Below are 24,928 nucleotides of genomic sequence, written 5' to 3'. Positions count from 1 at the left end.
ATAGATATCAATTAGGTCTAAATGGTCTAATGTATCATTTAAAGTTTGCGTTTCTTTGTTAATTTTCTGTTTAGTTGATCTGTCCATAGGTGTGAGTGGGGTGTTAAAGTCTCCCACTATTATTGTGTTATTGTTGATTTCCCCTTTCATACTTGTTAGCATTTGTCTTACATATTGCGGTGCTCCTATATTGGGTGCATATATATTTATAATTGTTATATCTTCTTCTTGGATTGATCCTTTGATCATCATATAGTGGTCTTCTTTGTCTCTTTTCACAGCCTTTGTTTTAAAGTCTATTTTATTGGAAATGAGTATTGCCACTCCTGCTTTCTTTTGGTCTCTATTTGCATGGTATATCTTTTTCCAGCCCTTCACTTTCAGTCTGTATATGTCCCTTGTTTTGAGGTGGGTCTCTTGTAAGCAGCATATAGAGGGGTCTTGTTTTTGTATCCATTCGGCCAGTCTTTGTCTTTTGGTTGGGGCATTCAACCCATTTACGTTTAAGGTAATTATTGATAAGTATGATCCTGTTACCATTTACTTTACTGTTTTGGGTTCGGGCTTATACACCCTTTTTGTGTTTCCTGTCTAGAGAATATCCTTTAGAATTTGTTGGAGAGCTGGTTTGGTGGTGCTGAATTCTCTCAGCTTTTGCTTGTCTGTAAAGCTTTTGATTTCTCCTTCGTATCTGAATGAGATCCTTGCTGGGTACAGTAATCTGGGCTGTAGGTTATTTTCTTTCATCACTTTAAGTATGTCTTGCCATTCCCTCCTGGCCTGAAGAGTTTCTATTGAAAGATCAGCTGTTATCCTTATGGGAATCCCCTTGTGTGTTATTTGTTGTTTTTCCCTTGCTGCTTTTAATATTTGTTCTTTGTGTTTGATCTTTGTTAACTTGATTAATATGTGTCTTGGGGTGTTTCGCCTTGGGTTTATCCTATTTGGAACTCTCCGTGTTTCTTGGACTTGGGTGATTATTTCCTTCCCCATTTTAGGGAAGTTTTCAACTATTATCTCCTCAAGGATTTTCTCATGGTCTTTCTTTTTGTCTTCTTCTTCTGGGACTCCTATAATTCAAATGTTGGAGCGTTTCATATCGTCCTGGAGGTTTCTGAGATTGTCCTCATTTCTTTTAATTCGTTTTTCTTGTTTCCTCTCTGATTCATTTATTTCTACCATTCTATCTTCTATTTCACTAATCCTATCTTCTGCCTCCATTATTCTGCTATTTGTTGCTTCCAGAGTGTTTCTGATCTCATTTATTGCGTTATTCATTATATATTGACTCTTTTTTATTTCTTCTAGGTCCTTGTTAAACCTTTCTTGCATCTTCTCAATCCTTGTCTCTAGGCTATTTATCTGTGATTCCATTTTGATTTCAAGATTTTGGATCATTTTCACTATCAATATTCAGAATTCTTTCTCAGGTAGATTCCCTACCTCTTCCTCTTTTGTTTGATTTGGTGGGCAACTCTCCTGTTCCTTTACCTGCTGAGTATTCCTCTGTCTCTTCATCTTGGTTATATTGCTGCGTTTGGGGTGGCCTTTTTATATTCTGGTAATTTGTGGAGTTCTCTTTATTATGGAGCTTCCTCACTGTGGGTGGGGTTGTATCAGTGGCTTGTCTAGGTTTCCTGGTTAGGGAGGCTTGTGTTGGAGTTTTGGTGGGTGGAGCTGGGTTTCTTCTCTCTGGAGTGCAGTGGAGTGATCAGTAATGGGTTATGAGACGTCAAAGGTTTTGGAGTAACTTTGAGCTGCCTGTATATTGAAGTTCAGGGGTGTGTTCCTGTGTTGCTGGAGAATTTGTGTGGTATGTCTTGTTCTGGAACTTCTTGGTCCTTGGGTGGAGCTTGGTTTCAGTGTAGATATGGAGGCATTTGATGAGCCCCTATTGCTTAATGTTCCCTGAATTCAGGAGTTCTCTAATGTTTTCAGGCTTTGGATTTAAGCCTCCTGCTTCTGGTTTTCAGTTTTATTTTTACAGTAGCCTCTAGACTTCTCCATCTATATAGCACTGATGATGAAACATCTAGGTTAAAGATGAAAAGTTTCTCCACATTGAGGGACACCCAGAGAGGTTCACTGAGTTCCAAGGAGAAGAGAAGAGGGAGGGGGTAGTTAGAGGTGACTGGAATGAGATGCAGTGAGATCAAAAGAGGAGAGAGCAAGCTAGCCAGTAGTCACTTCCTTATGTGCGCTCTATAGTCTGGACCGCTCAGAGGTATTTATGGAGTTATACAGGGAAGAGGAGAGGGAGGAAGTAGACAGAGGTGGCCAGGAGGATAAGAGAGAGGAATGAGAAGGAGAGAGACAAATCCTGCCAGTAACCAGTTCCTTAGGTGTTCTCCACTGTCTGGAACACACAGAGATTCACAGAGTTGGGTAGAGAAGAGATGGGGGAGAAAAGAGACAGAGGCCACCTGGTGGAGAAAAAGGAGAGTTCAAAGGAGGAGAGAGTGGTCATGCCTGTAATCTCGCTCTCAGGTAAAATTGGGTAGTGAAGTTTGGGTTTTTAAATGTACAAAATTGACAACAAAAATCGAAGAGCAAAGATTAAAAATCTAGAGAAGAGGTTGGATTTTCAAAAATACAATATTAAAGAAAAGAAGCAGAAGGAAAAAGGAAAAAAAAAAGCCATAAGAATTATTAAAAAAAAAAAAAATAATAACCACCCAGAGACTATATATGGTGTTTGCCTTAAAAAAGAAAAAAAAAAGTCTTTTTTTTGAATATTAATAATAGGTTATAGAAATAAAAATTAGAGGAGAAATAGAAGGCTTAACTATTAAAAAAAAAGTCATAAAAAGAAAAAAAAGGAATGATTTTAAAAATAGTAAAACTATATCTAGCCCTTCTCTGATGTTATGGGCATTGTGGGGTCACTTCCAAGGCGGTTCCCTCTGTTTAACTTCTTTATCCTGGTTTTTTAGGCTCACTAGTTCAGTCGCTCTGTGGGGAGGGGGGATGCTGCAAACAAATAGTGCTGTCGTGTGCACACAGTTTCTCAGCCCTGCTGGACCTGTCCCTTCTCGCGGTGTACAAACCACTCCGGCTCTACGATGCTCAGCCGGGAACCGTCTGAGGCCGGCCCAGGCTGCGTGCACTTCCCCGGTCTAAGCCGCTCAGGTTCAGTGCTCAGGTAGCCCTCAGAGGCACAGATTCAGTTGAGACTGCGTTTTGTGCCCTTCCCGGGTCCGAGTAGCTCAGGAGTTTGGCGAGCGCGATCGCTGCGACTTGTCGCCTTTTCTGCCTCTGCTGCTCAGTTTTCTGGGTGGACCGCTGGCACCCCTTGTGAGGCAGATGGTGACTGTCCAGCACCCCCAGAAGTCTTAGCAAAGGAGCCTGCTTGCAGTTAGGTAAGTGAAGTCTCTCCGGGTCTGCAATTGCCCTTTTCCAGTCCTTACGGCTCTAGCTGCCTGTCCCCGGCGGGGGATGGTCTGCAGCCGGCTTTTTCCGTTCTGTCCTTTGTTCTGTGCTCAGTCCTGGAGGTGTCTTATGTTCGAGCTTTTCGCATGGTAGCTATCCCACAGTCTGGTTAGCTAGCCCCAGTTAGATCGTTCTGGTTGCGCGTGGGGCATTCCTGCCGGATTCTTACAAAGCACTGCAGCCCTCGCCTCCCGCACTTCCCTGCCCTGCCCCCACTTGCTTGTGGTGGTGCAGGCGTCTGTGCTGCTTTTCCGCTGGGGGAGTTACTGTTGGGCTTGTAATCTCTTGGTTTTAATTATTTCTTCATTTTTCCCTTCCTGTTATGTTGCCCTCTGTGTTTCCAAGGCTCGCCACAGACTCGGCAGGGAGAGTGTTTCCTGGTGTTTGGAAACCTCTCTTCTTAAAATTCCCTTCCCGGGATGGGCTTCCCTTCCCAGGATGGAGCTCCCTCCCCACCTCCTTTGTCTCCTTTTTCGTCTTTTATATTTTTTCCTACCTGTTTTTGAAGACAATGGTCTGCTTTTCTGGTTGCCTGATGTCCTCTGCCAGCCTACAGAAGTTGTTTTGTGGAGTTTGCTCAGTGTTGAAATGTTCTTTTGAGGAATTTGTGAGGGAGAAAGTGGTCTTCACGTCCTATTCCTCCACCATCTTAGGACCGCCCCTGGAGAACTCTTTATTAACCAGACTTTCGAAAGCCACACGTCAATCCCATGTTTTTGTTGTTCCCCAGATAGTGAGAATCCATGGGGAACAAGACTTGGAGAGGGATTGGCTTTGCTCTTAACTTGAAGTTGTCATCAATGATAGAGCTCCTAGCTGCCAGGTCTTTGTAGATGACTTCTTTCTGACCAGGTAGCTCATTCCACAGGCAATCTGAGCAGCCATGTGAACTAGGTTTTGTTGAGAAGTTTCCTGCTGACTATTGGCCTCTACATATTTGCACTGTCATAAAAACAATTTAAGATACCCCCAGATCATGTAAGGCAGTCCACCATGGGCTTTTCCCCTTCTTTTGTTCACAGATGTGTAATAGGAAGATTTCTGTGATGAAGATCTCATAGCTCACAACTTTCAGGGAGCATCGTAGTCACCTGAACTTCAGAAGCTCAATGTCTGGCTCTAGGTGAGTGACCACACCATCATGATTATCTTAGTTGTGAAGATCTTTTTTTTTTTTGTACAGTTCTGTGTATTCTTACCACCTCTTCTTAATATCTTCTGCTTCTGTTAGGTCCATACCATTTCTGTCCTTTATCAGGCCCATCTTTGCATGAAATGTTCCCTCGGTATCTCTAACTTTCTTGAAGAAATCTCCAGTCTTTCCCATTCTGTTGTTTTCCTCTATTTCTTTGCATTGATCACTGAGGAAGGCTTTCCTATGTCTCTCTTCTTGCTATTCTTTGGAACGCTGCATTCAGATGCTTAGGTCTTTCCTTTTCTCCTTTTCTATTCACTTCTCTTCTTTTCACAGCTATTTATAAGGCCTCCCCAGTAGCCATTTTACGTTTTTGCATTTCTTTCCCATGGGGATGGTCTTGACCCCTGTCTCCTGTACAATGTCACAAGCTTCTGTCCATAGTTCATCAGGCACTCTATCTATCACATCTAGTCCCTTAAATCTATTTCTCACTTCCACTGTATAATCATAAGGGATTTGATTTAGGTCATACTTAAATGGTCTAGTGGTTTCCCCTACTTTCTTCAATTTCAGTCTGAATTTGGCAATAAGGAGATCATGATATGAGCCACAGTCAGCTCCCGGTCTTGTTTTTGCTGACTGTATAGAGCTTTTCCACCTTTGGCTGCAAAGAATATAATCAATCTGATTTCAGTGTTGACCATCTGTGATGTCCATGTATAGAGTCTTCTCTTGTGTTATTGGAAGAGGGTGTTTGCTATGACCAGTGTGTTCTCTTGGGAAAACTCTATTAGCCTTTGCCCTGCTTCATTCCGTACTCCAAGGCCAAATTTTCCTGTTACTCCAGGTGTTTCTTGACTTCCTACTTTTGAATTCCAGTCCTCCATAATGAAAAGGACATCTTCTTTAGGTGTTAGTTCTAGCAGGTCTTGTAGGTCTTCGTAGAACCGTTCACCTTCAGCTTCTTCAGCGTTCCTGGTTGGGGCATAGGCTTGCCTTACTGTGATATTGAATGTTTGCCTTGGAAATGAACAGAGATCATTCTGTCATTTTTGATATTACATCCAAGTACTGCATTTTGGACTCTTGTAGACCATGATGGCTACTTCATTTCTTCTGAGGGATTCCTGCCCATAGCAGTAGATATAATGGTCACCTGAGTTAAATTCACCCGTTCCAGTCCATTTTAGTTGCTGATTCCTAGAATGTCGATATTCACTCTTGTCATCTCCTGTTTGACCACTTCCAATTTGCCTTGATTCATGGACCTAACATTCCAGGTTCCTATGCAATATTGCTCTTTACAGCATCCAACCTTGCTTCTATCACCCGTCCACAACTGGGTGTTGTTTTTCTTTGGCTCCATCCCTTCATTCTTTCTGGAGTTATTTCTCCACTGATCTCCAGTAGCATATTGGGCACCTGTGGACCTGGGGAGTTCATCTTTCAGTGTCCTTTCCTTTTGCTTTTTCACACTGTTCATGGGGTTCTCAAGGCAAGAATACTGAAGTGGTTTGCCATTCCCTTCTCCAGTGGATCATATTCTGTCAGACCTCTCCACCGTGACCCGCCCATCTTGGGTGGCCCAACACGGCATGGCTTGGTTTCACTGAGTTAGACGAGGCTGTGGTCTGTGTGATCAGATTGGCTAGTTGTCTGTGATTGTGGTTTCCATCTGTCTGCCCTCTGACACCTTCTCTTAGTGCCTACCATCTCACTTGGGTTTCTCTTACCTTGGACATGGGGTATCTCTTCACAGCTGCTCCAGCAAAGCACAGCCATTACTCCTTACCTTGGACGTGGGGTAACTCCTCTTGGCTATTTAATCAATAGAAATTGATAAGAGGCCAGATGAGAAATTCAGGCTGGTTTTATTGGTGTTCCTGAAACTAGGGTCTGGCTGCTTCCCACTCGAAAGCCATTAAAGAGGTCATGTTGATGGAAAGGAAAGTTTGCCTTATTTTGGATGCCAGCAATGGTGGAGGGGAAGGGGGTAGGGGATTTCCATGGTGGATCAGTGGTAAAGAATCTGCCCAGAATCCACCCGTCAGTGCAGGAGGTGTGGGTTCAATCCCTGCCTCCGAAAGATTCCTTGCAGAAGGAAATAGCAACCCACCCCAGTATTCTTGCCTGGAAAATCCCATGGACAGAGGAGTCTGGCAGGCTACAGTCCATGGGGTCACAAAGAGTCACACACTTAGCGACTAAACAACAAATGGAGGTGAGGGGGGTGTGGGAAGGATGGACATTGTCCAAAGGCTGACTCCCTCCAACTGACAATCAGCGGGCAAGAACTTTTATAGACAGAGGGAGGGGGCTGCATGCAGAAACAGCACAGTCAGCTCTGACAGTCATCTCCAGATTGGTCATGGATGGTCTGACCAGAGTCATCTTGATTGTTTCAAGTACAGTTAATCTTTGGTTCCATGGCTGGTTTGTTCTCATCTCCTTGAGGACAATTCTTGGAATTGTGGCAGCTTGTATCATGGCTATAGTCTGGTCATCATGTAGCAACTGGTAGGAATTTATGTATCTATAAGACAGCTCACAGGATAGAGCTCAGAATATTATCAACAGCCCTTGAGAAGGACCTCACAGTCCTTAACTACTCTTAATGACTACATTATTGTTATTTGGTCTCCGTTGACTATTTTCCTTAGTTTTTTCATTTTCTCAGTTCTCTGATTAAACTTAGTGTGTGGCTAAATCTTTTCCACGGACAAAAGGCAGGCTGAAGACATGGCGGGGCAAGGACCATAGGGTCCCGCTCTGTTTCATCAGAATTCTTGCTACAGTTTGAGGGAAGGGAAACAAGTTCCCTTGCTCGATCCTGAGGGGGACAAGCTGGTCCCTTATGTGGGCTGAGGGTGGGGTGGATCCGTGGGTGAGGCAGAAGGCGTAGCTTAGGTGGTCTGCCCACCCCGTTGGTGGCGCTGTGTGTCGGCTTATACTCACTACCTTGCTTTTGCTCGCAACACTTCAGTAGTGGCAGTTGGGGCTTGATTATTTTGTATCTTGTTGCTCATAATTGTCCCAACTGTGCCTGCATGCAGCACTTTTTCTCCCTTTATAGTGTCTTTGCATTTTGATGCTTGATGAGACCTTAGTCCAGGTCCCAGCCTGTCTCAGGTGTGACAGAAGCAGGAGGAGAAGAGGGAATTCTGGCTGGGACTCCCCGGTCATAAACTTTCCCACGGTCTATACTCAACACCCAGAAAATGAGTTCTCAGAATAACTGAACCCCCTTCCATCTGATTTCATCAATCTAGTTAATTGGAAGAACTGTATGGAGTTAATTTCACAGTGTGCAGTGAATTAACTTCTCATCCAGACATCTAAAACTGGTTCTGGTTACATGCCATCCTTGTGAGAATAACTGAGGAAATAGTCAGTGAACTCAATTACTGTGCTCCATGGTTCAGATGAAGAGTGTGGTTGACACGGAGAGAGATCCTGGCCACACTGTGTGAGGAGATGGTCAACAGGGGCAGCTGCTGTCTCCATGCCTGCCAAGTTCCCATTTCTCAGCAAGAGTCCAATAAATATTTATTGAATGACTACATGTTCAGTAACTGCTTGTTTCTAGAGTTAATGAATATGTTATCAGTCCAGGATCATCAATAGATGGTAAAATTATGGGCTGAAATATTGTCAGGGAACAGGATATTCCTGTCTTATGATAAAGGAATATTAAAATATTCCTATTATTATTACTATTTTATAATAGAGGAATATCCCTCTATTCTAACACAGAAATGAAGTTTCAACACACATGTTTTTTGTCGGTGCAAATATCAGAATCAAACTCACCTTTTATTTTTATCATCATCATTGTGATCACTTGCTAATCTGTATCTTATTGACATTCTGGAGACTTTGGTTTGACCTCCTTTATCCTGACTATTGAGGACTTTTTCTTCCTTAGGTGAGTTGCTGTGTGGTTTACACTGGCTTTTTTTGAGAAGTGTGACCAGGGTAACCTTAATATTTCTTTTAGCTGGACTAAACTTGAGATGAAGCTTGAGCTCATTCCTGGCTCTAGGCCTCTAACTTCCCTTTTCTTAGAACATTTTATTTCAAAATCTTGTTGTCACTTTTTCTCTTACCAGTTTTACAACTCAGGCCTGTTTTCTCAAAGCTCTGGGAGCCATCTGTTTCTTTTTTTCTCTTAAGGTGACTTATTAAGGCCATTTATTACTTAAATGTGCTAGCACACTCTATGACCAAGCCCACCCAGATGAAAGGAAGAATGAGAAAGTAAGACAAGCTATACACCTAGTGGAAAAGGAATCAGTGAAGTATAATGATTTGCCAGTCTATGTGACATGAGCTTTTCTACTGGGTATTATCAAATAAGCTATAACTTCCTTTGCTGCTGTTGGTGCTGTTTAGTCCCTAAGTCATGTCCAGCTCTTTCAGACCTCATGGACTGTAGCCAGCTAGGCTCCTATATCCAAGGGATTTCACAGGGAAGAATTTTGGAGTGGCATCTATTTACAGATTTTTGTTTTTGGTTGCCCTGGGTCTATGTTTCTGCGTGCAGGCTTTCTCCTGCTGCAGCTAGCAGGGGCTCCTCTCTAGTTGCAGTGCTTGGGCTTCTTACTCAGGTGGCTTTTCTTGCTGTGGAGCACTGGCCTTAGGCACGTGGGGTTCAGTAGTCACGGAATTGGGTTTGGCAGTTATGGCCTGCAGGCTCTAGAGCGCTGGACTTGGGAGCCATCTCTTTGAATCTGAAGTATTCAAGGAGATAGTACTGGCATCTCCCAGTCACTGTAGGAGTGTAGGAGCCTATATTTGGCTCCCAAGTATCTCAGCTGGTAAAGAATCCACCTGCAAGGCAGGAGACCCTGGTTCGATTCCTGGATTGGGAAGATCCCTTGGAGGAGGGCCTGGCAACTCACTCCAGTATTCTTGCCTGGAGAATTCCTGTGGACAGAGGAGCCTGGAGGGCTATAGTACGTGGAGTCACAAAGAGTCAGACAGGACTGAGCAACTAGGCACAGCACAGCACAGGAGCCTATACTAGTCAGCTGGTCCTGCCATACAGAGGACCACAGACTGGATGGCTTACACAACAAACACAGGCTTTTCTACAGTTCTGTAGGGAGGAAGTCCAAGATTATGGTGCTGGAGGGTTTGTATCTTCATAAGATCAATGTATCTTATTTCTTGATGCATTTCAAACTTGAAGACAATACAACATTTTCCTCAAACACTTCATCATGTAGTTCAGTAACTAATGATCTTTTCTGCCTTTGAATCTGTACTGTTTCCCCATGTCACCTTGAACTTCTAATTTAATGAATATTGCTGCATTTTCTTTAATGGACTGTATTATTTTTTTAGTTTTAATATTTAAAGGTTAAGCTTTAAAATTTAGTTTCCCCAGATAGAAATTAAGATGCATCATTTTTAGTTTCTGGCTGTGCCATGAGGCATTTAGGATCTTGTTCCTTAACCAGGGATCAAACTCCTACCCCTAGAGTCTAAGCATGGAGTCTTTACCACTGGACCACCAGGGAAGCCCCCCGATCCACCATTTATATATATATTTATATTTATAACATAGATATTATACATATATTTTATATTTACCTTTTATCTCAGTAAGAGATACATGATCACTAAAGGGAGTCTCCCCAACTGCGTAAATAGTACAAATTGAAGAGCTCTGGTCCATGGATGGAAATGAAGAAAGAACATAAGATAAAAATAGACATCAGGAATCAAGACAACCTTCCATTACTGTCCCTTTTGATTGTTGTTGTTGTGTTAGTCCTGTTCAGAATGATCATCTCCAATACATTTTTAGGGGATATATCAACCAGGCTCCCCTCTAATTTTCAGAAAACAATAGGGACCTCAGCTCCAGAATTCTCCCAGGGGACTCATGAACGTGATGTTAGCAAGAACACAGTCATAGGAGAGAAAAACCTCTCCGTCCACCTGGACTTGAACCTCACACCATGGCTGTCCAGGTCTGGGCTGAGGACTGATGGTGAAATTATAGGAAAGAGAGTGAGCATGTGTGAAGGCAAAACAGTGAGGGTGAGGTTGGGAGAAAAAGACCCATAGGCCTCCTCCCCCAGTTATGTGAGAGCGGAGTAGGGCTGCAGGGCTGGCTGACAGAGCAGGACAGCCCTGTCTATGCCCCCTACCCAAAACACACCCTAGTTACTGGCTGAGGAAGAGGAGGAAGCCTTGATCAGGCGAAAAAATCACATGGCCCTGGATATGCCTGTCTCCAGTGTGTTCAAAAGCTCCACACCTAGCATGAACTGACACAATTTTTTCCAGAGGTGGGCCAGGCCAGCTCAGAAGGAGAGGCCTAAACACAGAGGACTTTGAGAATGTCTCTGAGTGTCGTGAGGAGAGATGAGGAGCCTTTGGGGGCTGCTCCTGAGGAAGCAGGATCACAGTGGGGGAGAATGAGAACAGAACCCAAAGCTGGGGAAGGGAGAGTTCACAATTAGGGGGACAGGACTTAGCAAGGCCAAGGAGATGCTGCTGATCTCACACTAGGATGGGTCTTGGAAGCCTGGAGAAAGACCTGGCCCAGCTGGCATGAAACAGAAAGTCCAGAACTTCTGAAGCAGGTGGGAGAGGAGGGGATCCAAGGCTCAGAGAAGTGAATCTGCCAGGGCAGACACGGTATGAAAGGGTAGAAACGTGTGCAGTCCACCAGCTCCATGGGAGAGCCTGATGGACTCCATGGAGCCCAAGAGGAAAGCGCGGATGAGAAACATGTCCAACAGCACCAGTGAGATCTGCCAGGACTTGAAACCTGGGATCTGTGGACCTTTGCTCTAGTGCTTGCACCTGGACAATGATCTCCTCCTGTAACAAAATACAAAGAAATTATAAGGGACTGAAAATAACTGCATGCATGCCAAGTTGGGGTTAATTATGAATGAAAAGATAAAAAACCCAACTGGAAAAGCAGGGTACACGGTATGATCCCTGCACAGGGCACTGCCATGACGGTGGGCAGGCCACCTAAGCCATCCTTCAGGTCCTAACCCTTGGCCCGCCCCTACACTCATCCCATATAAGGGGCCAGCCTGCCCCCCCCACCCTTCCCCTTAAGGGAATGAGCAAGGAGACCCCTTGTGCATGCTCGCGCCCTCACACTGCAGCACGTGTCCCAGGGAAGCCTCGCCTGGATTTCTTATCTGGCCTCTTATCCACTTCTATTGATTAAGGTTCTGTTTGTGCCCTCCAAGAGTCTATTTGCCCAGTCCTGTGTACGTTCTGGCAGCTCTTTGTGGGATTAATGGCGACCTCCACCAGGAGGACTTATGCCATACCCATGTCTGCAGCACCAAGCCATACCCAAGTCTGCCGAACCCAGAGCCCCTGCCCCTGTGGCATCATTGACTCAATGGGCACGAGTTTGAGTAAACACTGTGAGTTGGACATGGACAGGGAGGCCTGGCATGCTGCAGTCCATGGGGTCGCAGAGAGTCAGACATGACTGAGCGATTGAATGAACTGAACTGAATGAACTGATTGATTAAGGAAGCCAAGAAGCCTGATCGTTAACATACTCTGTGGCAACCATGAAGGGCTACTGTCCCTTTTCTGCCAGAGCATCTGGGCATCTCTGTGACCTCAGGGTGCAACTTCCCCATGGTGACAAGTGGCCGCCTGAACCTTGGCTCAGAGTCACCAGGTTTGGTTGGTCTGCCTTCCTGGCCCCTGGGGGCCTCAGGGCCCTCATTCAGGCATCACACTCCCCCTCACCCTTTGTCCCTTTCCCTCATCTATTATCTCTCCACTTCTCCTCTCTCTTTCTTATCCTTCTGAGAGAGTGGACCTCGGCAAGGACAGCATCACTCCTCTCAACTTAGGAGACAAAGCTCCCTCTGGCTGTCAATGGCTCACTTTGATGGGTGACAAGCTGGTGGGAGAGACCCACCTCATACCCTGCAGGTCTTGGTCCAGCAGGTTCTGCCTCATAGGAGATTTGTGAGAATGATAGAGGTTCAAACCTCTTATTAGATAGTGGCTGGATGTCTGATCATACCAATATTCTCACTTCTATTTTCCTGCCGCCAAGAGAAGTCCCGTTGGGAACTCAGTGAACTGGCAGATTTCTCTATATGCTAGTTTATGCGTGGGTGAGAATCCCACCTCTGGGCTGCAGGCCCACAGCCGATGTACAAAGGGCTGGTTTCTGGGCTTGATCACCCCAGTGGGCAGTGGACAGGGTGCTCCCTCCCTCACTGGCCCTTTCTGGAAGCCTGCAGGTTGGTTCCTGAATAAATAGACACCTGCAGAGTGCAGGGGTTGAAAAGGCAATGGCTCCCTTTCTGTTTTTCAGCCTTTTCTGTCCCTCCTCCCTTTTGCTCCCCCTTGGTCCTCATACCTCCACTCCTGTCCTTTTCCATCCAAGAGACTCCCTGCTGGGTCACCTTTTTCACCACCACTTGTTTGTTTTGTGTTCCCACCTCAGGCTTGAGGTTCCCACTGGCCCCCTTGCAGAAGGCCCAGTTGAGAGATGAGTTGCACTGGGCTGGACAAAGTGCCCCAGAGGCCGCTTCCCAGTAAGACCCTCTCTTTGTTTCTTGTTTGTTAATTTTCTGTCATTGGTAGGTTCTCTCAGTCAGTGAATTTAAAAACATCTTTGTTTTATGTACTTTTCTCTGCCCAATTGCTCCTACAAAGCTCTGCTACAATTGTGGGCATGGGTTACTTGTTGTTCAGTCACTCAGGCATGTCTGACTCTTTGCAACCCGGTGGACTGCAGCAAACCAGGCTTCCTTGTCCTTCACCATCACGTGGAGCTTGCTCACACTCATGTTGATTGAGTCAGTGATGCCATCCAACCATCTTGTCCTCTGTCATCCCCTTCTCCTCCTGCCTTTAATCTTTCCCAGCATCTTTCCCAGGTCTTTTCCAATGAATCATCTCTTCGCATCAGGTGGCCAGTGTACTGGAGCTTCAACTGCAGCATCAGTCCTTCCAATGAATATTCAGGACTGATTTCCTTTAAGATTGACTGGTTTGATTTCCTTGCTGTCCAAGGGACTCTCAAGAGTCTTCCTCAACACCACAGCTCAAAAACATCAATCCTTCAGTTCTCAGCCTTCTTATGGTCCAACTCTCACGTTGATACATGACTACTGAAAAAATCATAGCTTTGACTATAGGGACCTTTGTTGGGAAAGTGATGTCTCTGCTTTTTAGTATGCTGTCTAGGTTTGTCATAGCTTTTCTTCCAAGGAGCAAGCATATTTCAATTTCATGGCTTCAGTCACTGTTCACAATCATTTTGGAAGGCTTTAAAAACAAAACAAACAAAAAAGGGAGCTTCCATTTCTCCTCTCCAAAATGTAAGTCTTTCGCCTGGGTTCTCAGGAACCATCTGATCCATCTGTGGTCCCCCAGAGGGAGGGGGAAAAAATAGCATTTTTTAAACCGAAGCAGTAAAACAAGGAGATTACTGGTTCTGTCTTTAAATGAAAATGATTTTGTAACTGAGCTGGATATAATTGGGTTAAGGGAAAGTAAGTACTATATAAATAAACTCTCAGAAATATCAATAAAGCTCACCAGAACACATTTCTGACACCAGGGACGACCCTGAGTCAGAAAGATTGACCATAGATGACCCAGAAACTAATTCCATCACCAAAGACCCTGAGACTACAAATCATGTGGCAGAGCAGTGCTCCTGGGTTCCCTTACTCTACTGCTTTCCACCCTGTAGCCCCTTCCCAAAAAAGCCTCTTGCCTTGTCAGCATGCGTGTCTCGTGGATCCAATAATTTCCCAATGTTAGACAAAAGCTCACTCTCAGACCCTGCAAGGAGTCCCCCTTTCTGTAACAGATGGCGACTCTGGTGGGATTTCCTCACTGCGACTGATGCCCTGACCATTCAGGTACTTAGGGACAAGCTTGTCCGCTGACTGACCCGACCCAGTGGCCCAAACAAGAATTTTCTTTTGTTCCTTGTCTCCTCCCAACTCACATGACTGGCTTGAGTGCCCCTGATCTGATAAGGAACAAGAGACAAGACTGATAAGGGAAAAGGTGAGAAACAAGAGCCTTAAGTTCAGTGGCTCAGTCGTGTCTGACTCTTTGCGACCCCATGGACTGCAAGCCCATCACCAACTCCCGGATTTTACTCAAACTCATGTCCATCGAGTCGGTGATGCCTTCCAACCATCTCATCCTCTGTCATCCCCTTCTCCTACCGACTTCAATCCTTGCCAGCATCAGGGTCTTTTCCAATGAGTCACTTCTTCTTATCAGGTGGCCAAAGTACTGGCGTTTCAGCTTCAGCAACAAGAACTAGGCGGTCTCCTATCACCATTGCAAGCTGACGCACCGCGTAAACAAGTGGGCAGAGGAGTACACAGGGAAGCCAGGATAGAAAGGGAAAGAACTGTTAGGATGCCCCGCCCAGCCCCGGCGACGCGGGGGTTCCTAGTGGTTACTGCTAGGAAACCTGGGGCGGTGCAGCTGTGGGCTAGCGGGAGAGGATCGCGGGTTCTGGCTTGGCAGCCTCGCACTCCTAAAAAATTGGGATCCAGGTGGCAAAGGGAGAGATGGGTGGCTCCAAGACCAGTGTCGTTTTGATTTCGATGATCTTGTTCAGCGGAACGTCCAGCGGTGAGTTCGGGCATGACCCTGCGCGGGGCGTGGCGGGGGAACGCGAGGAGTTTGGAAGGGTTATGAGCCGGGAAGGAGATAGGGGCGGTGTCCTGGGGTTTCGCTAAACTTTTTACAGGGTGGGGCCGCCGCCCCCACCTCTTTCCCCTCCCTGGCCCATTTAGTCCTCGGAGGCTCCTCCCGGCTTCTTGCCTGCTCTCTGGGCCAGAACAAGGGTCACCTGGATGAAGTAGTAATGCCGGGAATTTGGGAAGTGACGCTGGGAGAAGAGGGGGCCGGGACGCGGCAGGAAATAGGATTGAAACCCCCCAAGGGTCCAGACTGCCCCTGGGAAGTGGGAGCCCTGGAGCCGGGCCGTTTGGGACCAGTCGGCCATCCCGTGGAGAAGAGACCCAGACCCGCCCCGAAAAGCACACCCTCCCGCCCCGACCTAGGCAACAGAGACCCTTCTGGTCCCTCCATCTCCCGGCCCTTGAAGGACCAGCGCTCTTTCCCGGCCGTAAGTTATAAATGCAGAGTGGACACGAGTGCCCAGGAGGCGGCGGCGGCGCACTCCCGGCCTAACCGTTCTTGAGTGCTCTTGTCTGGCCGGCAGCTGCTGACTCCACCCCCGGCCCCAGGGCTTTGCATCACGGCTCCACCCCCAGCCCCAGGGCTCCGCCCCGCCCTGCCCCAGGGCTCCACCCCCGGTCCCCGGGCTCCACCCCTGGCCCCGGGCTCCACCCCCAGCCCCCGGGCCTCACCCGCGACCCCGGGGCCAGTGCGAACCTCTTCTTGAGCAGGGACCAGGTGCCTGGGCCCATTGGTCTAGATGCAGAACTTTTTTAGTAGAGAAGTGGCTTTGTTGGGCACCACGTCTGTCCTTTAACCCAGCAAAACAGATGTCCTGCCTTTCACTTGGTCTGCAGAGTCCAAGTTGAATACAAGCAGGTTTCCAAGTAGACAATTTCGTGGACCTGCCCCGGGTCAGCATTTCTGCTTTGGGGGGGGGGGGGGGGCGGCGTGCGACGGGCACGGGGTGGGGGGACTTCCACGCACTATATTGGCTCTAGCTTTCCTTTTCTGCAAAGTAGATGATGAGGTTATGAGACTAGATGCAGCTCAACTTGACAGTAAATTCTTCAAAAACTTCCCTTCTTCAGAAATTTGAAAGGAAGGAAAATGTGCTACAAAAAACTTCGGTCTTAGACAAAGCCACTAGCAGAACTGTTTATGATCCTGTTCATGCAGCTCCAGCTACTTCTACCCGTGTGTTTTATATCAGCGCAGGGGTTTGCCGTGCAGTTATATTTCCTGTAGTAATAATATTAGCTGTTTTGCACCTTCATAATATGACAAGAATTGAACTCAAAGACAGCATCAGTGTCCAGTAGTTCCCAAAGGTGGTCTCAGCCATGTCCCAGATGACTCAGTATCTGAGAGGAGACACACCCAACAGTGGAACTTCCATCCCGTTATCCTGCCTTGTGGCTGGGCAGAGGAGTGTTTTGAGAAGTGCCACTCTTTTGGGGGCCAGAGCAAAGGTGAAGGATATCGAAATGTCCAAGGAGAGGATAACTCTATCCACAGACAGAATGTACTCCAAGAAGGTAGTTTAGGGCATATTTTCCATGGGATTTATGTAGATGAAAAAGATCCAAATAAAGAACAGCGATCGATTGTAAAAACAGAGATTAAGCTTCTGAAATTCAGGTGACAATGATTCTCACTGAACATTGTAAGCTATGAGATCTTCGTTACAGAAATCTTCCTCCTATTTCCCTTGTGTATATAGAAGATAGAGAAAACCCCTGGTGATATTGCCTTACATGAATTGGGAGACTCGTAAATAGTTTTCACAGCATTGCTAATTGTGTGTCTGTGTGTGTATTAGCCAGTCAGTCCTGTCCAACTCTTGCCACCCCATGGACTGTAGCCCACCAGGCTCTTCTGTCCGAGGAATTCTTCAGGCAAGAATAATGGAGTGGGTGGCTATTCTCTTCTCCAGGTGATCTTTCCAACCCAGGGATCAAACTCAGGTCTCCTGAATTGCAGGCAGATTCTTTACTGTCTGAGCCACCAGGGGAGCCTGCAGCTCAAAGTAGTAGAGGCCAATAATCCGCAGGCAATTTCTCAACAGGACCTGGTCCACAAGGTCAGATTGCCTGTGGAATGGATTACCTGGTCAGAAGAGAAGTCCTCCACAAAGACCCAGCTGCTAGGACATTCCATGACCAGAGGCCTCATCTCTGCCAGGCCCCAGGACCATACCAGGAGCCACACTGAATGGTATGGGCTTTCTCACTGCTGGTGGTGTGTACTTTCTTCAGGACACTAGGAGTCTGTGTTGTGAGCTTCCAAGTAAAATGCCTCACACAGCATGTAGCACCTTTCCAAACACAGATAGCTATGATGTCACCGGTTCTGTTGGGTCACCTGCCCAAGAAGCAGGTCCAGCCACACTCATCATTCATCAATTGTGACTGCTTTTGTGCCAGGACAGCAGTTGCAGCAGAGACCTAGGGTCTGCGAAGCCTGAAATGTTTCATATGTACCATTAGAGGAAACCTAGAACCTCAGTGGTAATTCAGTGGAGATAAGATAGGGACCAGAGCTCTGCAGGCCTAGAGTGACTGTAGGTTGGTACTCATTTCCATGATTTCCTCCAGGAGATGATGTTGTTTACACGTAGTATCAGGGGATGGTGAGTCAGGGTCAGAAGAGTGAATGTGGAATTCACGACTATGGTACCCTCACCCATGGTAGTTTACTAACAACACAGACTGTCCATTCATGTCAGAAGTCCAGGACAAGTGCAATGGACACTGAGTAGATCTGTGGACCCAGAGATAACCACCGTTAGCAGGACCTGAGACAGGTGTCTATTAATTGCCTGGTCCTCGGAGCATCTCTTCACAGCACGGGGGCCGTGATCATGCTACTGTTCCTGTGCGTGATGTTAGTAACACACTGGGTCCCATAAGAATGTGGGAGTAGTTCTAGCTCACTTCAGTCACTCAGTGGTGTCCGACCCTTTGCAACCCCATGGACTGCAGCCTGCCAAGCTTCCCTGTCCATCACCAACTCCCAGAGCTTACTCAAACTCATGTGCATCGTGTCGGTGATGCCATCCAGCCAACTCATCCTCTGTCGTCCGCTTCTCCTCTGGCCTTCAATCTTTCCCAGCATCAGGGTCTCTTCCAGTGAGTCAGTTCTTCGCATCAGTAAGGCCAAAGTATTGGACTTACTTATCCCAGTAAATAACCATGTGGCTCATCGGGAGAGAATGGAAGGACTTCTGCACTTGCTGTGGTGATGAAAGGGCCCTCCTCACTGGGACGTGGCTTCTTTCTCTGGTGATGCCTTCTGAAAAGTAGCTCAGTTCTGGAATTTTGGTAGGGATGTTTGGGAGGGATGGCTGCTTTCAGCCTGCTGATCATCCAGTCTTGTGTTTGTCTCTCCTTGTTTTCTGTCAATCAAGCAGTTTGCATCCAGGTTCACTGACCATCTCTCTGTCTCTAGGATCACCCTGCACTCTGAGCCAGCATTGTGCTCTCTGCAATCAGGGCCTGGCTGGCATTGGGCCTCTCTAATGACTTTCAGCTTCCCTGATAGCTCAGTTGGTAAAGAATCCGCCTGCAATGCAGGAGACCTGGGTTCGATCCCTGAATTGGGAAGATCCTCTGGAGAAGGGAAAGGCTACTCACCGAAGTATTCTGGCCTGGAGAATTCCATGGACTCCATGGGGGTTACAAGAGTCAGACACAACTAGCGACTTTCACTAATCACTTTGACGATTGTACCAACTTTGCTCCTGACATACAACAATCCACCTGGAATCTGATTTTTCCCCATTTTCCATCCTGTTCCTGCCAGGAGCTGATGGGAACACGGTCTCCTACCACTATCCCTGATTTCCACAAAAGTCAGCCTTGAGCTGTTGGAGATGCTTCTCATCCACACTTTCCTCTCGGGCTCCATAGACTCCATCAGGCTTTCCCATGGCGCCTGGTGGCCTGGACACTTTCCTGCCCTTTCATACCGTGTCTGGCCTGGCAGATTCACATCTGCGAGCCTTGGATCCCCTCCTCTACCACCTGCCTCGGAAGTTCTGGACTTTCTCTTTCATGCCATGTGGGCCAGGCCTTTCTCCAGGCTCCTGAGACCCATCCTAGTGGGAGATCAGCAGTGTCTCCCCAGCCTTGCTAAGTCCTGTGACCCGTAATTATTAACTCTTCCTTCTCCAACTTGGGGTTCTGTGCTCACCCGTCACCTCTTTGCCCTTCTCCCTGTGATCCTGCTTCCTCAGGAGCATTCCCACAGGCTGCCCATCTCTCACAGAACACGGGGTTAGATTCTGACAGTCGTCTGTCATCTAGACTTTTCCTGAAGAGCAGCCTGACACGTCTCTGCAAAGGTTATGATGCTGGGAATGGACCTGGTGGACAAGGGGACACAGCCAGGATGTGTGATCTTTGCCAGGCAGGGGACTCCTCCTTCTCCACAAGGAGAGGAGGGGCACTGGCTGTATGGTGTGTGTTGTGGGATGTCATTGCTCTGTCAGCCCGCCCTGCACTTTAATCTGCTCTCACATAACTGGGGGAAGGGGCTTCACGGTCTTTTTTTCCCCAACCTCACCCTCACTGTGTTTTGCCTTCACAGACCCTCATTCTCTTTCCTATAATTTCACCATTGATCCTCAGCCCAGATACGATCAGCCATGGTGTGAAGTTCAAGGAGAAGTTGATCAAAAGGTCTTTCTCTCCTATGACTGTGGTACAGCTAAGATCAAGTACATGAGTCCATTGGGAGAGGAAGTGAAAAGTATGAATGCCTGGGAAGCACAGACTGTCACACTCAGAGACACTGGAGACTTGCTCCAGGGGCAGATGCCTGACGGTACACCGGAGAAACACACAGACAAGGGTGAGTTAGAAAATCCAAATGCAGGAGTAGACTGGGGGCTTAGCTGCATCCACTGTTTTCGGGTTAAAAAAAAAAAAAATTGGATATTGTCCTTCCCTAGTAGTCCAGTGGAAAGAGCAGCTGTTGCAGGAGAGACCAGGGCCAGATTAGCTGGGCCCAGGGGAGGTGGACCCAGGTGGGTAAGAATCTGTCAAGCCCAGAGGCTGAGCTCTTTCTTTCCGTCTGTGGGATCAGGCCCTCTGACCCTGCAGGCCAGGATGACATGCTGGCGTGAAGACAATGGACACACCAGTGCATTCTGGGAGTTTGGCTTCAATGGACAACTGTGCCTCCTCTTTGATTCGGAGAATGGACATTGGACAGTGGTTCATCCTGGAGGGAGACAGATGAGAGAGAAATGGGAGAATGACAGGGCTGTGACAGACTTCTTCAAGGTCTCCATGGGAGACTGTCGGGCCTGGCTTCAGGCTTTCTTGGTGCGCTGGGAGAAAATGTTCAAGACCTCGGGTAAGTGACAAGAGTAGGAGAAAGTGGTCGTCCTCTCATGGTGACATAGACCCACCCCTCTGTGTGTGTGTGTGTGTGTGTGTGTGTGTGTGTGTGTGTGTGTTTGAGAATGTGATCCGTCAGAGGTGAGTTGTTCCTGGGAGAGCAATGGCCTGGGGACGCTCTGTCACCCTCCTTCCTCTTCCACTCCTGACATCTCTCCTCACAGCACAGGCCTTGGAAGACTGAACATGGATTTTTGCTGACCCCAAACCTGTAGACATCTTTTGATTTCTGGGATTTATTTCTCACTGTACCCTCTTTCCAGAATCTTCTTCTAAATGTCACCAGTCCTTCTTCTGGAAATCTGTCAATACCGCCTCTGCTGTAACTCCTGAGGACTGCATCCTCAGGTCACCGTTTCTGATGTCACAGCGGGACTGAGTGGCTATGTTGGAAACCTTGCTCCCCCATTAGCTGTCAAAGCCCTGTGAGGACTGGGCTCCTCCGTTCCCCCCATCTGGCCTGAGGACCTATCACAGGGGCCTCCATGTGATGGGTGCAAGCTGTCTGCACAGTAGGGGTACTGAGTCAGGGGGCTAGGAGGCATCTGCTGAGTATGGAGTCTGGACAAGGGCTTCACTCTTACTCTCTTTGCAGCATCACTGACCACGGGACCTTCTACAGTGCAGCCCACGGCCACAGCCAGCAACCATATCAGCTGGATCACCACCGGGGTTCTCACCAGTTTTGTCATAATGGGCATCATAATCGCCTGTATCCATTACAAGAAGAGGTACTGAGGGCAGAATTCAGAGGGAAGACAGGGGCACGGGGCCTGGTGTGAGGACGGGGAGGGAAATCCCAGCCAAGCCCTGCCCCTCACTGAACCTCCTCATCCTGGAAATGAGCAGGTGAACAAGGCCTCATATAACCTGAGAGCAAGAACTCAGACAAGCTCAGGCCTCAGTTCTGAAAGGTCCTCACTGTCAGAGGACAGTGGGAAGTGAGGGGGTAGCTGAGGGCCTGTTGGAAGTTAAAAGGGTTTAGCCAAGTCCCCTGACTGAGCACAGACTGCTGGCTGGCAGGGCCCAGGGTAGGTGGTGTGAGAACAGCAGGCACTCAGGGCGAGGGCAGGACTCACGGGGGCTGAGAGCAGTATGGGGGCTCCATGTGCTGTGTCAACGGGGAGGGGACCCACCCAGGGGCCAAGATGAGAGGGGCCGGGCTCTCATCCCAGGAGGAAGGGGCGGGAAGGCCTTTGCAGACCCAACTCCAAAGACCTGTTCTCACAGGAAGTGGCCTGCATCCAGCAGGCAAGGCAGGAGCCCCACAGGACAAACTGGGGAAAGGCCTGAGGCCAGGCCTGTGATCCTGGAGCAGCTGCAGTTGTGACTCAGCCTGCACATCAGCAGCCTCCTCTGGGGACCCAGAGCCCCATCACTGAGCGGCCCTCCCTCGAGCAGAGGTGACAGGATGGGTGGGCCTGAGCTGGAGTGGAGGCGCCCAGCCTGCCGGACCAGGAAGAGATGGGGGCAGGGATCCTGGTCCTGAGAACTGTGTGTGCTGCTGGCTCCGAGGCTAGAGGGGAACGAAGGAAAGAGGTTTGCCTGCAGTCCCCCACGGCTGTCAGGAAGCGGGGGCCCTTCTCTAGGGACCTGTTCCCTGGTCCTTTAGGCCCCCCTCGGGGAGGATCCGAACCTGAGTAAAGGGATTAATTCCTCACTGGCTCCAGTCCTGAGCCTGAGCAGAGGGTGTCAGGGCCTGGGGTGACTGTGATGCAGGAAGGAGGAGGAGGTGACAAGAAGCTGCTGGGCCTGGGGTGGGGGTGGGGGTGGAAGACATAGGAGCCCCTCAGTGAGCACGGGGCTGGAGGGGGGCTTGGGAGAGGCCGCCGCAGGAAAGTGACAGGAGTTCCTCAGCCCCCTGGACCAACACCTGTTTCTTTTCTGCAGGAGATGGTGCTCCCAGGAAGCGCAGCAGATGCTCTGTCTGCCTTTCTCCTGCTCTTCACTTTAGATCCAGGAGATCAGACCCCAAGAAGCCTCAGTGTTTTCCGGTTACGATGACACAGTAGATGAATCATCTCATGGGCTTTATCACATTTGATGAAATCCTACACAGCATCTTAAAAAAAAAAAAAACCAGGAACAATTTATTTCGCCACTTTCTCCTAGTGCTAAGTGACGGTATTTCCACACTGAAATATTCAAGTACGTGAAGAAATCTCCACAAACAGGACATTTATCATCTGATTCTAATCTGTGGATAATTAGACTCAGCCTCGTGACCTCGTTCTTGCAAATGATATTGCAAGAAAAATACCATCTGCTATTACAGAACTCAGTGATTCTTTCTGTGTCCGGAGAAATCACCTCAGTCTATTTTCAATAAGGTGAAGGTTTATTTATGACTGTTTCCCTTAATAATTTATTATGTTTAAAGTGAAAGTGTTAGTCACTCAGTCGGGTCCAACTCTTTGTGACCCTATGGACTGTAGCCTGCCAGGCTCCACTGTCCATGGGATTCTCCAGGCAAGAATACTGAAGTGGGTTGCTATTTCCTTCTCCAGGGGACCTCTCCAACTCAGGGATTGAACCCGCGTCTGCTGTGTCTCCTGTGTTGGCAGGCAGATTCTTTACCATCTGAGCCACTGAGAAAGCCCATTTATTATGCTGCTGCTGCTGTTGTGGTTATTTGGGTCATGAAGATCTTTTTTGTATAGTTCTTCTGTGTATTGTTGCCACCTCTTCTTAACATCTTCTGCTTCTGGTAGGTCCATAGCATTTCTGTCCCTTATTGAGCTTATCTTTGCATGAAATGTTCCCTTGGTATCTCTAATTTTCCTGAAGAGATCTCTAGTCTTTCCCATTCTATTGTTTTCCTCTATTTCTTTGCAATGATGAGTAAGGAAGGCTTTCTTATCTCTCTTATCTTTCTTATCTCTCCTTGCTATTCCCAAGACTTCAGTTCAGTTCAGTCGCTCAGTCGTGTCCGACTGTTTGCGACCCCATGAATCGCAGCACACCAGGCCACCCTGTGCATCACCAACTCCCGGAGTTTACTCAGACTCACGTCCATCGAGTCCGTGATGCCATCCAGCCATCTCATCCTCTGTCATCACTTCTCCTCCTGCCCCCAATCCCTCCCAGCATCAGAGTCTTTTCCAATGAGTCAACTCTTCGCATGAGGTGGCCCAAGTACTGGAGTTTCAGCTTTAGCATCATTCCTTCCAAAGAAATCCCAGGGCTGATCTTCTTCAGAATGGACTGGTTGGCTCTCCTTGCAGTTCCAGGGACACTCAAGAGTCTTCTCCAACACCACAGTTCAAAAGCATCAATTATTCTGTGCTCAGCCTTCTTCACAGTCCAACTCTCACATCCATACATGACTACTGGAAAAGCCATAGCCTTGACTAGACGGGCCTTAGTCGACAAAGTAATATCTTTGCTTTTGAATATGCTATCTAGGTTGCTCATAACTTTTCTTTCAACGAGTAAGCGTCTTTTAATTTCATGGCTGCAGTCACCATCGGCAGTGATTTTGGAGCCCCCCAAAAATAAAGTCTGACACTGTTTCCCCTGTTTCCCATCTATTTCCCATGAAGTGATGGGACCGGATGCCATGATCTTCATTTTCTGAATGTTGAGCTTTAAGCCAACTTTTTCACTCTCCTCTTTCACTTTCATCAAGAGGCCTTTTAGTTCCTCTTCACTTTCTGCCATAAGGGTGGTGTCATCTGCGTATCTGAGGTGATTGATAATTCTCCTGGCAATCTTGATTCCAGCTTGTGCTTCTTCCAGTCCAGCGTTTCTCATGATGTACTCTGCATATAAGTTAAATAAGCAGGGTAACAATATATAGCCTTGATGTACTCCTTTTCCTATTTGGAACCAGTCTGTTGTTCCATGTCCAGTTCTAACTGTTGCTTCCTGACCTGTCTAGAGATTTCTCAAGAGTCAGGTCAGGTGGTCTGATATTCCCATCTCTGTCAGAATTTTCCAGTTTCTTGTGATCCACACAGTCAAAGGCTTTGGCATAGTCAATAAAGCAGAAATTGATGTTTTTTTCTGGAACTCTCTCACTTTCTCCATGATCCAGCAGATGTTGGCAATTTGATCCCTGGTTCCTCTGCCTTTTCTGAAACCAGCTTGTATATCAGGAAGCTCACGATTCACGTATTGCTGAAGCCTGGCTTGGAGAATTTTGAGCATTACTTTACTAGCATGTGAGATGAGTGCAATTGTGCGGTGGTTTGAGCATTCTTTGGCATTGCCTTTCTTTGGGATTGGAATGAAAACTGACCTTTTCCAGTCCTGTGGCCACTGCTGAGTTTTCCAAATTTGCTGTCAC

The 24,928-nt window shown here is 47.5% G+C and overlaps 1 protein-coding gene and 1 pseudogene across 1 annotated transcript; both read left to right on the top strand.

The window, feature by feature from the left end:
• Nucleotides 1-14,985: 14,985 nt before the first annotated feature.
• On the top strand, nt 14,986-22,719 carry LOC138444949 (UL16-binding protein 2-like). The gene is made up of 5 exons (XM_069598696.1): nt 14,986-15,184; nt 19,826-20,089; nt 20,324-20,596; nt 21,236-21,371; nt 22,531-22,719. The coding sequence occupies exons 1-5, from the start codon at nt 15,121-15,123 to the stop codon at nt 22,592-22,594; spliced, it is 801 nt and encodes a 266-aa protein (XP_069454797.1). The 5' UTR covers nt 14,986-15,120; the 3' UTR covers nt 22,595-22,719.
• LOC138445153 (tyrosine-protein kinase RYK-like) lies at nt 15,420-17,449 on the top strand (annotated as a pseudogene).
• Nucleotides 22,720-24,928: the final 2,209 nt, after the last annotated feature.

Source organism: Ovis canadensis, chromosome 8 (assembly GCF_042477335.2).
Source record: "Ovis canadensis isolate MfBH-ARS-UI-01 breed Bighorn chromosome 8, ARS-UI_OviCan_v2, whole genome shotgun sequence".
NCBI lineage: Eukaryota > Metazoa > Chordata > Mammalia > Artiodactyla > Bovidae > Ovis > Ovis canadensis.
The sequence above is the reverse complement of the archived record's forward strand: the minus strand, read 5'-3'. Positions and strand labels throughout refer to the sequence as shown.